The sequence below is a fragment of the Lasiodiplodia theobromae genome (assembly GCF_012971845.1).
Source record: "Lasiodiplodia theobromae strain AM2As chromosome Unknown scaffold_47, whole genome shotgun sequence".
Lineage (NCBI taxonomy): Eukaryota > Fungi > Ascomycota > Dothideomycetes > Botryosphaeriales > Botryosphaeriaceae > Lasiodiplodia > Lasiodiplodia theobromae.
This window is the reverse complement of record NW_023336527.1, coordinates 64,606-77,710: the sequence shown is the minus strand read 5'-3', so window position 1 is coordinate 77,710 and position 13,105 is coordinate 64,606. Positions and strand designations below refer to the sequence as shown.

Sequence of the window (13,105 nt, the reverse complement as noted above, 5' to 3'; positions counted from 1 at the left end):
GTCGAGGAGAAGGAGCACAAATCGGCGCAGATTATATACAGGGTGATTTGGTGATTGTTTTCGAACAGGGAAGTTGTTGTCTTCTGAACAATGGTGTTATATATGATTTGGTGTTATGCAAGTACGGTGTTATAACATCCCAGATGACGAAGTCAGTAGGTGATGGGTCCGAGGCGAAGACACGGTAGGGGGGAATATAAGGGATTCGCTTCTTGGCAAGTTGGTCAGTCGATGTGTTAAGCGATCGACTTGCTCGTTCGGTTTATATATTGGCATTGTGAATGTAATTGTGACGGTCGATGAAGAGATTCTCGTAGAGCGCGGTCGATGAACGCTTTTCCAGGGCAAGGGTACAAGAGCCGGTTGCAGTTGGCGCAAGCATTAGCCACTGCTGTCCAGATAGTCGACTATGCGGGTAAGAAGCTACTTGTGCCTGTGGCAACCGCCGAGTCTGTCGGAAGATTGAGTGGATCGTGAAGTTGAAGTGCTGACTGAACTGAGGTAGTAGCTGCTGCGTCTGTTGGGCGCCGAGGTGGACTTTATGACAAAACAGACCTCAGCAGGTAGGTGAAATGGACAAAGGGTCATTCAATAAGCGGATGAGCAACAATCGCGGCTCTCCAACGCAGCCATCTTGCAGGGCGGCAGCAGGCGGGCCCAGAGTCGAGACCACTCCCCAAGCGGGTATAGTCCAGGGAGGATGTTGTCATGGCGGCCAGGAGGAACACAACCACCCGAAAAGCAGCGCATGCGCTTCTTAGTAGGTCTCGTGAAGAGCTTTGCGAAGTTGACGGTGAAGTTCAGCTGAAGCCGAACTTGAATTCCTATCTTTGGTGGTCGTTGGCGAGAGAGGCGGCACGCGAGCTCTGGTGGAGGAGGCAGCGTGAGTTGAATGGATTGTAGTCAGTCTATCTACCCGTCTTTTATAGACCAACTGGCTGATTGCTAGTTTGTTTTCCTGGAATATGCTGGAAGTTTGCTTGTGCCTGGAACTGTCTGCGTTCTTCGATGCCATTCCCTTGTTTGAAAGCCGTAGCTACGCAGATCTGATGACAGGTTCAACGAATGATGCGGCGAAATGCTCGAGATTTTTTCGTCGATGACGGTCTGGTCCCCAAAATCACCAAACGTGGGCTGCAGACACGATTCTAGAGGCCCAGTTGACGGTGCGTCGGGCTCGTTTATCGTCAGATGCGACTTTTCCCCGTTTCTCGAAGCGCAGAAGGTGTCGGCTTCCAAGACCGGTCGTCCGTGGGGTTCTGGCTGCGCGGCTCGTGCTTGAGCAGTGCCTCAATGGTGGATGCAGACGGTGTGCACCGGCCGACCGCGTTTTCCTGGAGTTTATGCATCGCCAATGAATTCTGCCGCTCGGGGTTTGCTCCCTCCACAGTTCCACCAGCTTTGTCTTCCGTGTTAAGGAGCCAAGACGAACAGGCACCTGCGCGAGGTTGGCTTAGTTAACGAAGTTGGAGCAAGCGTTCGGGACGAAGAGCATGACGGATCATGGCGACAACAATGGGGTGTATCGAGGGACTGATCCAGACAGACGGTAACGCCTGCAGACTTCGTAAAAGCATGTCAGAAACGTGTAGAATTGAGCACTTGTGGCCGTGGAAGTGTTGAACTGCGGGAAAAAGAACATTAGCCTTACATTCTTTACATCCTGAGGATTAGCGCTGCAGCAGCCGCCGTGTTTTATTATTCATTGTTTGGGAGAAGGAAACATGGGTCTTCGCAGCCGAGCAGGCGTAAAGGCATTCGTCGCGGGAGGACGGGGCCAGGGCTCCCACTTGGCAAGACGTCTTGCAAAGATACCAAGACAAGCCAAGAGAAAACCGTATTGTTCAAGATGCCTGCGGGCGGCGCCTTGTCTTGTTCAAGACGGGGGGTACCCCCGGCTTGTCTTGTCTTGTCTTGCCAAGTGGGAGCCCTGGACGGGGCCCCGGGCCGGACGTTTTGCGCTGATCTCTGCCCCACAGACGGTGGCCGTTTTCGCGCTTCCACGTGCGCCGCACGTTCCGTTTGAAGGCAAGCGGGTGGACATCAAGCAGTGATGCAAACAAAATATGGAAAGTCTGGCGCGCCTACGGAAGCAAACCTCCAAAGTCACGGATGCCTTGTTTCAGGAAGCCAATCGAAGGTCACAGGCGACATTTGCACCGGTGCTTTGTGCACGATGCAGCAGGGGGAAAATGCGGAGGGGCACACACCAAGCGCAACTCGTAGGCGCCTGGGAAGGCTGATGATTGTGTACACAAACTGAAGAGTACACGTGATGCGACGATCGGCTACTCCCGTCTCATCCTCCCGTCACACCGTTCCATCTTCCCGGCTCCTGGCGCCTAGACTCTTGTCCCCGCCACCTTTGCATCAAAGCAAGCGGGAGGAGCGCCACCACACCTCGTTGTCTTCATCTTCATCGGAATCATGGCCCTTTGCGAAGACAGCGAACGAATGCGCATGATGCATCACCATGCTATTGACCCTCAAGACTTTGCATGGTGCTCTCCGACCTGCTTAGATTGACAATAGCCGTCGGTGGCCGAATTTACACCAAACTTACTCACTTCACGTTTTCAACAACAAAAACTTAGTTTTATTGCGCTGCAACTTGAATTACCTGTAAAGAATTGCTTATTGAATGTAAAATATATCAAAATATTAATTATTCAACGTCTTACGTAAATGTATTTAAGTGCAAATTGGAGAGGTAAAATCGAATCATTTCGGCGCTTTTGTCATTTAAAATTGAACTTCGTCCTAACTTACACCGGAATTCCTCATGATGAAATTATTAATAATCAATAAGAACTCCACTAAATAAAACTTCTATACTTCTACAAGTTTTGAAGCTAAGTTTTAGCCCAAGTTCTGTTGTAATTCGCGTTTTTACGGATTATTAGACTTGTTTCTCCGCCGGCATGCATTCTTGCAACACCCTCTGGCTGATGGCCGCCTGCACGCCTGGAAATCATCGCAGGACCGGGACATAGAGTCTGCTCGCATGAAAGAAATCTACATGAGTCCGATTAAGGAGAGCGTGCGTTATTTGGTTAACCATGGCTTGTTCAGCTGGTATTCGCTCCTGTATAACAGACGTAAATATACGCACGGCCCTTACATGTCAAGGCCGCCGAATCTACCATATGCCGTCATGCTTACGATTTCCGACAGACCTACGCTCGGATCCATCCCGACTCTTGTAATAACCATGATTCCTTCTTGAAATTCACGGAAGATTCTTTGTTAACGAGCGTCGGAGAGCTGCTGGTGTCGAAAAGCTGTGGGCGTGGAAAAGGCAGAGTAGGTACAATTCTGCTTGAAAAAGCCTAAGCTTGTTCTGCTATGACACGGGCCCTTTAGCGAAAGCGGCTTACGCTGCATGTACTCCCGTGAATATAGCTGTGAATCCTTTATGCGCGCCAAGTACTACGGCGCGAGAGACATTATCACGAGGCCAGCGCTTCTCCATACGATTCACGTTGATACAGCTTATGGGTAAGTAATAAGCAGAAGCATTTTTAAACACTATGCTAATACTAAGGACTGCAGACAAATTGACAAGTGCCTTGCATGGCCATTCAGCTGGAACCGACCTCCAAGGCATCGGCGCTGTCCCGAGTGTCATTGAACTCGGCCGGCATCGTCATGTTCCGCCGGCGAGTGCTCCTCAGCTCCCCCTCGGCGCCGCTCAAGCGAGACGTGGTTAGGCGGTCGACTTCTGCCTCCAGGGCCTTGACGTTGTCCTCAAGCTCCGCGCCACATCACTCTCAGCTTGCTCTTAAGCCTCTCGGCGACGGCGCTGGGCGTCTTCTTCTTCTCCGTCTTACCAGCCCCCTCGGCGGCCTCCTGAAGCGCGCGGGCAGAGCTCTCCTGCTGCTCGCCACGAAGAAGCTCGCTAGCCTCTACCTCCAGCGCTTCCCTCGTCGTCCTATCGCCCTCCACGTTCTTCCTCGCCAACTCCGCGTTCTTCCTCGCCAGTTCCGCCTTCTCCCTCTCGGAAGCCTCGAGCCGCCGCTCGAGCCGAGCACGCTCGCTGCGAAGACTTACCGCGGTACGCTCGGCGGCGGCGACCCTGACCAGAAGGTTCCGGTTAGCCGTGGCCTCCTCGTCGCGGCTCTGGCGGAGGAGGTTCGCCGCAGTCTGGTCTGCTGCTGCGAGTCTGGCTTTTAGATCTCTGACTTCTTCGTCGCGGCTCTCGCGGAGGTCCCCCGTGGCCTGATCCGCCGCCACGAGTCTAGCTCTCAGATCCCGGACCTCCTCGTCACGGCTCTGGCGGAGATTCGCCACGGTCTGGTTCGCCGCGGCGAGCTTGGCCTCCAGATCTTTGATGACTTCTTCGTCGCGGCTCTGGTGGAGGTTTTCGCCCTCGCTGCCGAGGCTGGCGGCGGCGAGCCGGGCGCTGAGGCGTCGGTTCGCCGCCAGGGCTCTGACGAGTGGATCCTCGGCCTGGTACTCGTGGTAGTAGCAGAAGCGCACGCCTTTGACTCTCCAGGAGTACGCTTTGATGTGGTTTTTGCACTGGGAGCCGGTGCGGCAGATGCCCTTGCATTGGCGTCTCTCGTCGTCGTCGGCGTCGTCGTCGAAGATCGTCGTCGGTGCTCCGGGGTTTGGAGGAGGAGCCTCGGAGTCGGAGGAACCGTGGCCCTGTTGGGAAGCGGATTGGGGGAGAGCCATTGGAGTTGTCGGTTTGTGTCGTAGTTGTCGGTGCGTAGTGGATTTGGAGTGGGTGTCGAGGAGAAGGGGCATAACTCGGTGCTGATGATATGCATGGTGACTCGGTGATTGTTTTTGAACAGGGAAGCTGTCATCTTCTAGACAATGGTGTTATATACGATTTGGTGTTATTTAGATGGCCGAGGAAGAGTGTTAGGGTGAGGTTTCGTTATGAGGTCTAGTAGAATAGAAGCCTATCTCTAATAGACAGACTAGTAACACCTCTATTAGAAACTATGACGGTAGTAATAAAGGCTACCCGGTAATGCCGCTAGTGATATATATAGAAAGTATATTAATGAATACGAAGGGATGTCAATGAGAAGACACAGCGAGGAGTAATATATAGTACTAATAAAGAGGCCAAGCTAAACCTGATAGATAAAGAATTATAATTGCCGTCTTGGTAAGAAAGGAATAAGATAGGCAAGCGGAATAAGCAATCTCTAAATCGTTAACCTCCCGCCAAAGGGCTGCTTGTTGCAAATGTTTCTCAAGGGTTGAATGGCCAGCCTCTACATTCCCCACGACCACCGCCCAATAGCAAGAATGAGGCAAATATGTTTACCAGACTATTCCAAACCTTTCCTCATTTGCAGAAGTTTAGAAAGCCGAAGAAATACATGTCGCTGCTCTCGATATCTCCGCAAACTTCTGCAGTGCATCATTCTGTTCCCCAACAATGTTCTCAATCACGACTAGCGCCGCGAGAGCATCACCACCGCCTCCAGCAGTGCTCCCCACCCTCTCGCTCTTTGAGTTGTGGTAGTGCGAATCGTCAATGAGATTTGCATTGGGGAGGTATGGCTCGATGAGGGTTTCAAAGGCCATGAAATGCTCCTCAGAGGGGGAATAATTGCCAGTGGGTTGTGTTGGGGGCCCAGTTGCGATGACCAAAGGACAAACCACGCGGCATTGTGAGTGTATAATTTGCCACCATGGTGCGAGATTTCAAACACAACCGCAGTGAGATGATCTGATTCAGGCGACGTCCACTGGCTTCTCTTCCTGGCGGCGGCGTGCGGCGTACTTGGCCGCCGAAGTAGGCGCACGAGGTACGGCAAAAAGGCAGAAAAGCTCCCAGTCAGATTAGAAACTGCAGCCTGAACATGCCAGTGGCTTCCCGGGAAAGCGGGACGTTTGCATGGAGACAACTGCGCAGGCAACCCCGCCCCGTCACAGGTACCAGGCCAGACTGCAAACGCCCGCGGCCGGTCGCATGCCAGAGACTTTCACGCCCCACTCCCACCGCCGCCCGCGCGCCAAGGGCGGTTGCCCGTCTCTTTTCATGCACTCCCTGTCTATCCCTACAGAAGGAGTGGAGACACCATTGAACGTTCCATCGCGCCGCCAGCCAGAGCGTGGCACCATGCAGCGCTCAGCACGACCCTTAGTTTGACCGCTCTAAGCGAGTGCGATGTGTGTGTGTGGTTTGGATCTCCGAGACATGGTGCGCTTTTGCTACGTTCTGCACTGGAGGTTGTCGTCTCCTCAGCATATCTTAAATGTAAACTCTCGACCAGAAAATTGCCCATCCATCTAATTGGGGGAGTTTGAATGTCACAGCCATGTCTTAACTTCAGTAATCAAAATGATTCTCTCTGATGCTGGAGAATGCGACGCGGAATTTTCATGTGATGTATCAATTCGTAATGCCTACGTGCAGTGCCATGATAAGTGAAAAGTATCTCTGTCTAACAATAGAATCAGACAGCCTTTGGGTCCGAGCAACAGCCGTAAATGGGAATGCCAGCCGTAAAAATGAAAAACGACCGTAAAGGGGGAAAGTAGCTGTGAAGGGGGAAACCATCTGTAGAAGAAATCCCCAGCGAAGAAAATAAGGGAGAAGTAGGTGTAAACAAGGGGCTGAAGACGTGAAAATACAGCCTCATTCCGAGTACACCCAATTCGAAGAGGACAAAAAGCCAGAGATACACAAAAGAAGAGCGATAGTAGGAACGTAATCTTGATGAGCCTTGTAAATCATGCTTCGCCTGTCAGAGCTGGGATTGTGCATGGACAAATGTGGACCGAAGCTTCCCAAGGCTAAGTCTGAGCCGTGTCAGCCAAGCGAGCAACCACAATGCGCAGGGTCGCAAGCTCATCCAGCTTGGCTTGCGGTTCGCCGATTTGATGCACGAGGTGCCTTGCAGCGGACCTCGTCTGGTCGAGCGAGGCTTCCATGACCTCGATGTCGTTCTCCAGGCCCGATTCCAACTCGAGCATGCGTGAAGTGGCGCGGAGCGCGTTGTCGGCCGTGTCTTGAATGAAGTCGCGAAAGACGCGCGTCGTGGCACTGAGCTCCCTCCTCGCGCCGTCGAGGCCCGCCTCGTCAATGGCCCTCACGGCCTGCCTGATCCGGAAGGTCTCCTCTTCGGTGAGCTTTCTAGAAGCGCGCGAGACGTCCAGTTCGTGGCGGGACGCGGCTATGTTGAGGGCGGTTTCGTCGGAATCCAGGCGATTTTGCTGAAGTTTGCGCTGCATGGGGCGCAGGCGCAGCATGGTCCAAGTCTTCCCGCTGCGCAGATGGCCGAGGCGGCTCTCAAGGCCTGGGTCGGGGCCGGGGGCGGCTTGCTCGGTCTGATGGATCAACCTGAGTGCCCCCTGGATGATTGCCAGGCGGTGGTGGAGTTCCTCGTTGGCGATGATTGCCGACTCCCGCATGGCTTTGGATCTAGTGTCATTGCCCTCGCCCTCGACGGTCAACCTGGCGAGCGTATTCCAAACATCACTGGCCTGGTCAAGTAGACTCTCTGTGTCGTAAGGCTGCTCGGCCGCCGGTGGTGGGGGATAAGCCAAGATGCCGCGGTCGACGAGGCATTGGAGAAGCTCCGGGACACTCACGCCGGGGAAGGGGAGGACGCTCTGACGAACGGCATCCGTCATCTGATCCAGCAACATGGGGACGTCGTCCTGGGTGATGTTGGTCGTGGTACGTGCTTGGATCATGATGGCTTGCAATGACTTCTGATGGGATGGATAATGAAGGAGATGGTTGGGTTGGCTCGGATGCCAGAGTGCCGCGAGTTAATAACGGCTGCCCGGCGTGTTTGCGCTGGAAGAAGTCGACGACAGTTCCTGCATGATTTCTTTGTGCCTAGGTAGCCATGCGTGGGCATGCGACGTGGCCGGCTGTCGACATGGGACGCCAAGCCTGGCGTTTGCTTTTGCAGTAGGCTCGTCTTTCACCGGCTTGAAACTGCGCCGAAGCAGAGGCTGACCTTGAAGGTACGCTGAGAGCTGCTCTCGATGTCGGATGATGTACGTAGCGAAGCTCGGCCTGAGAATGCACTCCTGGAAGTCACCCACGCTGGAGTTGATGCTGCACCCGAAAAACAAAGTCGGTGGTTCGGGGCCATGCAGAGCGGGTTCTTGCCGCTGACGATGACGTCGGGCGACTACATGTTCCTGGTGGTCCAGCCGGGAATGCTGGCTGAATCCTAAGAACAATATGTAAAAATTTGCTTAAAGCGAGAGGCTGTTCCAAATGAATTTGAACGCCGAGGCTTGCAAGTAATCAGTTGCTGGAGTTGATCCTCATGGGCGTGCTTTGCGTGGTGCGGGCGCGCGTTTGTTGCTGATCACCGACCTGCTTTGTTCAGTCCCGCTTTGTGTTACTGGTCAGCCCGCTGATACCGGCGCATGTGAATAAAAGTTTCTTTTTGTTCTCAAAGCCAGTAGGAAAAATGTCCCTTTGTCCGGTGACTAACAAAACTACTCCTCTTGTTCAAGGATCCCGCTACATCGAGTACTCGACTTCGTGTACATTGCCCCATGCCGCGCTTCGAAGCTGAACAGGGTGCTGGGCGCACCAGACGGGGAACAAGCTTCAGACGGCCGATCAATATCGCCTCGAGTCCTGTCTCTAGCATCCACCCCAATTTAAATGAAACCTCGACGTCCAATACCTCGTATATCCCGACCGCCAACATCGCACGGCGCGTTGTCCTCGTGCTCATCGTGTGGTTTCTCCTCTCCCTCGTTACAGAGATACGCGATCCGCGCGGAAGACTGTTCTGGATGTGTGCATCGCGCCACCTCCCGCCGGCCGTGACGTGCCCGGCCGCCGCTGCCACGACGACGACGACCGAATTCCTGGCCACGACCACGGCCATAGCCACGACGACCGTCTCGGCCACCGTCACCACATTCAAGGCCACGAAGACGGTCAAACTGCGGACCACAACCGCCGCCGGCACCACGACCGTGACGACCACGACCACAACCACCACGACCGCCACGCCGACCGCAACGCCCATGTTCGGCACCGACGGCGCCGAGATCGTCTGCCCGAACCGCCCGGCCGACTTCGACTGGGTCTACCTGGCGACGGACCCGCTGCGCGCCTTCAACGCCACGGCCCCGTCCAAGAAGCCGCCCCCGGCCGACGAGCGCGACGCCTGCCTCAAGGCCGTCGGCCGCGCCGTCAAGCGCTTCGCGCGCCACTGGCACCCGGACAAGGCGGCCATCCACCCGCTCCACCTGACCCCCGACCAGCTGACCGCCGTCTCGCAGCACATCAACAAGGGCAAGGAGTTTGCCGAGGCGGATTGCAAGGGCGAGAAACGGCCCGACGACCCCAAGGCCGGATCGTCGGCTGACACGAGCGGCGGCGGCGGCGGCGGGGGGTCGGACGACGGAGAGGATGGTGACGACGACTTGGACCTTGATTTCTACAGGATGTTCGGGCCGCCGTGGTCGAGTGACCAGAGGTGGCGAGACTACAGATATAACCGGATCATCGGAGAGCCGGTAGGGGAGGTTTGGTTGCAATGGAATTTGGAACAGGTGCGTTCAAGAGAGCTCGAAGGACCGAGTAAACGCGAAAAGGCCTTCTGGAGAGTTTGGAAGCGCGTCAATAAATGCAGGGAGAAAGAACAACCACCAGGTCAGTATTTCCACTATTGGTACCAGCATGGGATATATTGGCAGAATAGTCGACTCAAACAAGCATACCCGTACGGCTGGGCTCCAGAATGGGAAATGCCGCCTGGGCCAATGAAGTCTTTCTTGTTGAGGCTGCAGAGTTTTATTGAATACCTCATAACTCGGCTCTGATTTTTGATTGTATCTCCTCGGCCGACTTCATCCACTAGTATTGTAATTGAGTGAGTAAGAAATCCATCCCTCAATTCAGAAAACGGTAAACTTGAAAATTTAAGTGCTGGACGTGCTGGTGGATCAATTCGGTGGCGTTTGCTGTTGCAGCAGGCTCACCTTTCACTGACCGTATGCCGGAGATGAAGCTGCACCCGACAAATGAAGTCCGCACCTTTCCGTGGTCCGGAGCCGTGCATGGTGGGTTCTTGCCGCTGACAATGAAATCGGGCAGCCACATGTTTCTGGTGGTCCAGCCGGGACACAACACCGGCCGCGAAGACCTCTCGCGTGCCTGCTGCTTCTGTTTGCCTGCTGCAGCGTCTGTCTCACCTATTGGAGTGCGTGTCATAGCACGGACCGGAGCGCGTTTGTTGCTGTTGATGCCGACGCATGGGGATAAAGGCTTCTCATTTTGTCCGCAAAACCAAAGTGAAAAATTTCCCACCACTCCTCTTCCATCCCTTGTTCAAATCTAGCATTCCGGCATTAGACTTCGTATACATCGTGCCATGTCGTCCCTCGAAGCTGAACTGGATGCTGGGCGCACCAGACGGGGAACAAGCTTCAGACCGCCGATCAACATCGACAATGTCGCCTTGAGTGGCAGGACAAGTCCCGCCAGCCAGAGTCCTATCTCTCGTAGGCACTCCAGCAGCTCTATGGTGACGGAGATCTCCGATCTGAATGAAATGTCGACGTCTGATGCCCGCCATGACCCAACCGCCCCGCCCGCCAACACCGTTACCATCATCGTATGGCACATTGTCCTCGTGCTCATCACGTGGGCTATCCTCTTCCTCGTCACAGAGATACGCGATCCACGCGGAAGACTGTCCTGGATGTGTGCATCGCACCACCCACCGGCCATCACCACGACCACCAACACCGACTTCTTGGCCACCACTACTGCCAAGGTCACCATCCCCACTACCGCCACGACCACCAAAACCGTCGAGTCTACCACTTACGTTACCGCCATAGTTATTACTTTCGCTCCAGCCACCGCTAACGAGACGCTGACCTACACCAGCACAGCTGTTCGTTATGCAACCACCACTACCAAGACGAACACCCTCACTACCACAGCCTACGCTACAGCCACTACTACCGAGACCCGCACCTTCATCAGCACTGCTGTTACTTACCCCTATACGACCACCACTACCGTCAAGGCCACCAGCACCGTCACGACCACCGCCGGCACCACCACAGCTACTATAACCGCCCAGCCGACCGGCATCTTCGATGCGGTCCTCTTCGTGATAAACCCTTTGCGCGCCATCCAGCACATCATCGTACAGCGGATCCGCCGCATTATCAGAGTCACGGTCACGGGCACGACCACGGCCCCGACCACGGCCACCATAACCGCCGCCCAGCCGACCCCCAGCTTCGACGCGGTCCACTTCCCGAGAACCCCGTGGCTCGCCTTGCAGGAGGAGGACGACGCGCAGCAGATCCGCGACAATATCGCCATGATGCGAAAGATGGTGGACCGCGCTTATCGCAAGGAGGGGAAGAAGAAGGATTCTGAACGTCGCGGACCGCCGCCAGCTCATCATGCTTTATACACGGGCAGCGGCGGCGGCGGCGGCGGCGGCCAGGTCTCAGGCGAGTCGGACGACGACGACCGAGGGGACGACGGCTTCGTCTTGGAGCATGATTTCTACAAGAGGTTCGGGCCACCGTGGTCGGAGTTCCCGAGATGGCATCTCTTCGAATACTATCGAAAGCTGGGAAGGCCGATGGAGAGGTATTGGCGGGACTGGAGTGAGGACCAGATGGGTTTCAGAAGGTGGGAAGGGCCGAGTGATCGCGAAAGGGCCTTTTGGGAAGCGTGGAAGCACGCCAACGGACGCAGCAGCGAAGACGAAGAACAACCAGTCGGTCAATATCTTGACTGTTGGTACGAGCATGGAGTGTATTGGCGGGACAATCGGTGTTTGCAAGCATACCCGTACGGCTGGGCTCCAGAATGGGGAAACCCCCTTGAGATGACTGGAAAGGCTGAGTGAATGACCTTTTCGGGTGCATCTGATTTCAATCTGGCTTTTTTCTCTTCAGCCGATTGTATTCTACCGGCACGTCTACTAGTATTGTATTGTAGCTTTGTGATTTTGAGAAACGTGTGATGAATTATTCATCCCTCGGTTCAGGAAACGCTCAACCTGAAAATGTAATCACTGGACATGCGGTGGATGAATTCGGCCGAGGAGATAGTATGACGAATAGGAGTGTACATGTCCCGCCGATGATACGCATCCTTAATGGAGAATTATACACCAGTTTCAGTTCAGACATAGGTTGGTCGTCCCTTTGACGGCAATTGTGGCGAGTAGCATCATCTCCGCCTCTCCAATAATTATTTCCAGCTTTACCAAATCACAATCAAATACCCTGAAATGCTTTTCCAGCATCGTCATTTTCACGATTTGTTACACCATCGGAAATAGATTCGAGGTTCTGAGCGAGCATACGAGTTGAATCTCGGTCTTACGCACTATGGCAATGCTCGGTGGCAAAAGAAGAGAGCTTCTTTCAACAGTGGCTTGTCGTTTGACTTACTCCACGCACTTCCGAAACCTACCACCTCTAGCCTAGAAATTCATGGAAGTAAAACTGTTTCAACAACAAGTAGACCGGCCGGCATGTTTTACTATAAGGCTAACCGCTTTTTTAACTACAGGTGCATCGGCTTGCACTTGTTTCCTGCATTCGCTTGCTTGGGTTTTCCACCTTTGTTTTGCCAACGGCTTGATTCTTCCTGAATCCTCTTCTGATTACCTTCCGTAACAGCAGTATATTACTGCTACTCATCGCACACTTTCATCGTTTCGCATTCCTCACAATCTCTCAGACATACGACTCTGGATTGTCTGCTCGTAAAATGCGCCATCTCGTCAACTTCGTTCTCACTCTCTTGTCGGCCTCTGCAGTCCTTGCAGAGCATGGCCGACGAAGCTTTTACCATTACAGCCCCGATGGGATGCCCGAATGCGGTGTGGACTACGTCATCTTCTACTGCGACTCTAACGGAGGTATGTCCACCTGGTTTGTATGTCGTAGAGGAGCTCCTTGCACTGACTATTGTTTCGTAATAGTTTGTCACGGGGCCTGCTACCGGCCGGTTAGACGCCGTTCGTCGCCGCCAACCGCGCAGCATCATCTACGATTGGAGGGATAAGCGGGTATGTTTGTCTGATCCTCTTAATTAGCGGAGCCATTATGCTAAATTACGCTTTCACTAGAGACATTTGGGTCGCCGCGGTGGGAAGCATGGCGTGTGAGC

At 54.2% G+C, this 13,105-nt stretch overlaps 4 protein-coding genes across 4 annotated transcripts; 2 read left to right on the top strand and 2 right to left on the bottom strand.

The window, feature by feature from the left end:
* Window positions 1–3,747: 3,747 nt before the first annotated feature.
* On the bottom strand, window positions 3,748–4,677 carry LTHEOB_11320 (uncharacterized protein; the record flags this gene model as incomplete). Its single annotated transcript, XM_035508064.1, has 1 exon — window positions 3,748–4,677. The coding sequence occupies one exon, from the start codon at window positions 4,675–4,677 to the stop codon at window positions 3,748–3,750; it is 930 nt and encodes a 309-aa protein (XP_035366537.1).
* Window positions 4,678–6,762: 2,085 nt separating this feature from the next.
* LTHEOB_11319 (uncharacterized protein) lies at window positions 6,763–7,665 on the bottom strand (the record flags this gene model as incomplete). The annotated part of the gene is made up of 1 exon (XM_035508062.1): window positions 6,763–7,665. The coding sequence occupies one exon, from the start codon at window positions 7,663–7,665 to the stop codon at window positions 6,763–6,765; it is 903 nt and encodes a 300-aa protein (XP_035366536.1).
* Window positions 7,666–8,490: 825 nt separating this feature from the next.
* LTHEOB_11318 (uncharacterized protein) lies at window positions 8,491–9,774 on the top strand (the record flags this gene model as incomplete). Its single annotated transcript, XM_035508061.1, has 1 exon — window positions 8,491–9,774. One exon carries the CDS (start codon window positions 8,491–8,493, stop codon window positions 9,772–9,774), a length of 1,284 nt encoding a protein of 427 aa, XP_035366535.1.
* A 551-nt stretch (window positions 9,775–10,325) lies between these two features.
* On the top strand, window positions 10,326–11,831 carry LTHEOB_11317 (uncharacterized protein; the record flags this gene model as incomplete). Its single annotated transcript, XM_035508060.1, has 1 exon — window positions 10,326–11,831. The coding sequence occupies one exon, from the start codon at window positions 10,326–10,328 to the stop codon at window positions 11,829–11,831; it is 1,506 nt and encodes a 501-aa protein (XP_035366534.1).
* Between the last annotated feature and the right edge of the window lie 1,274 nt (window positions 11,832–13,105).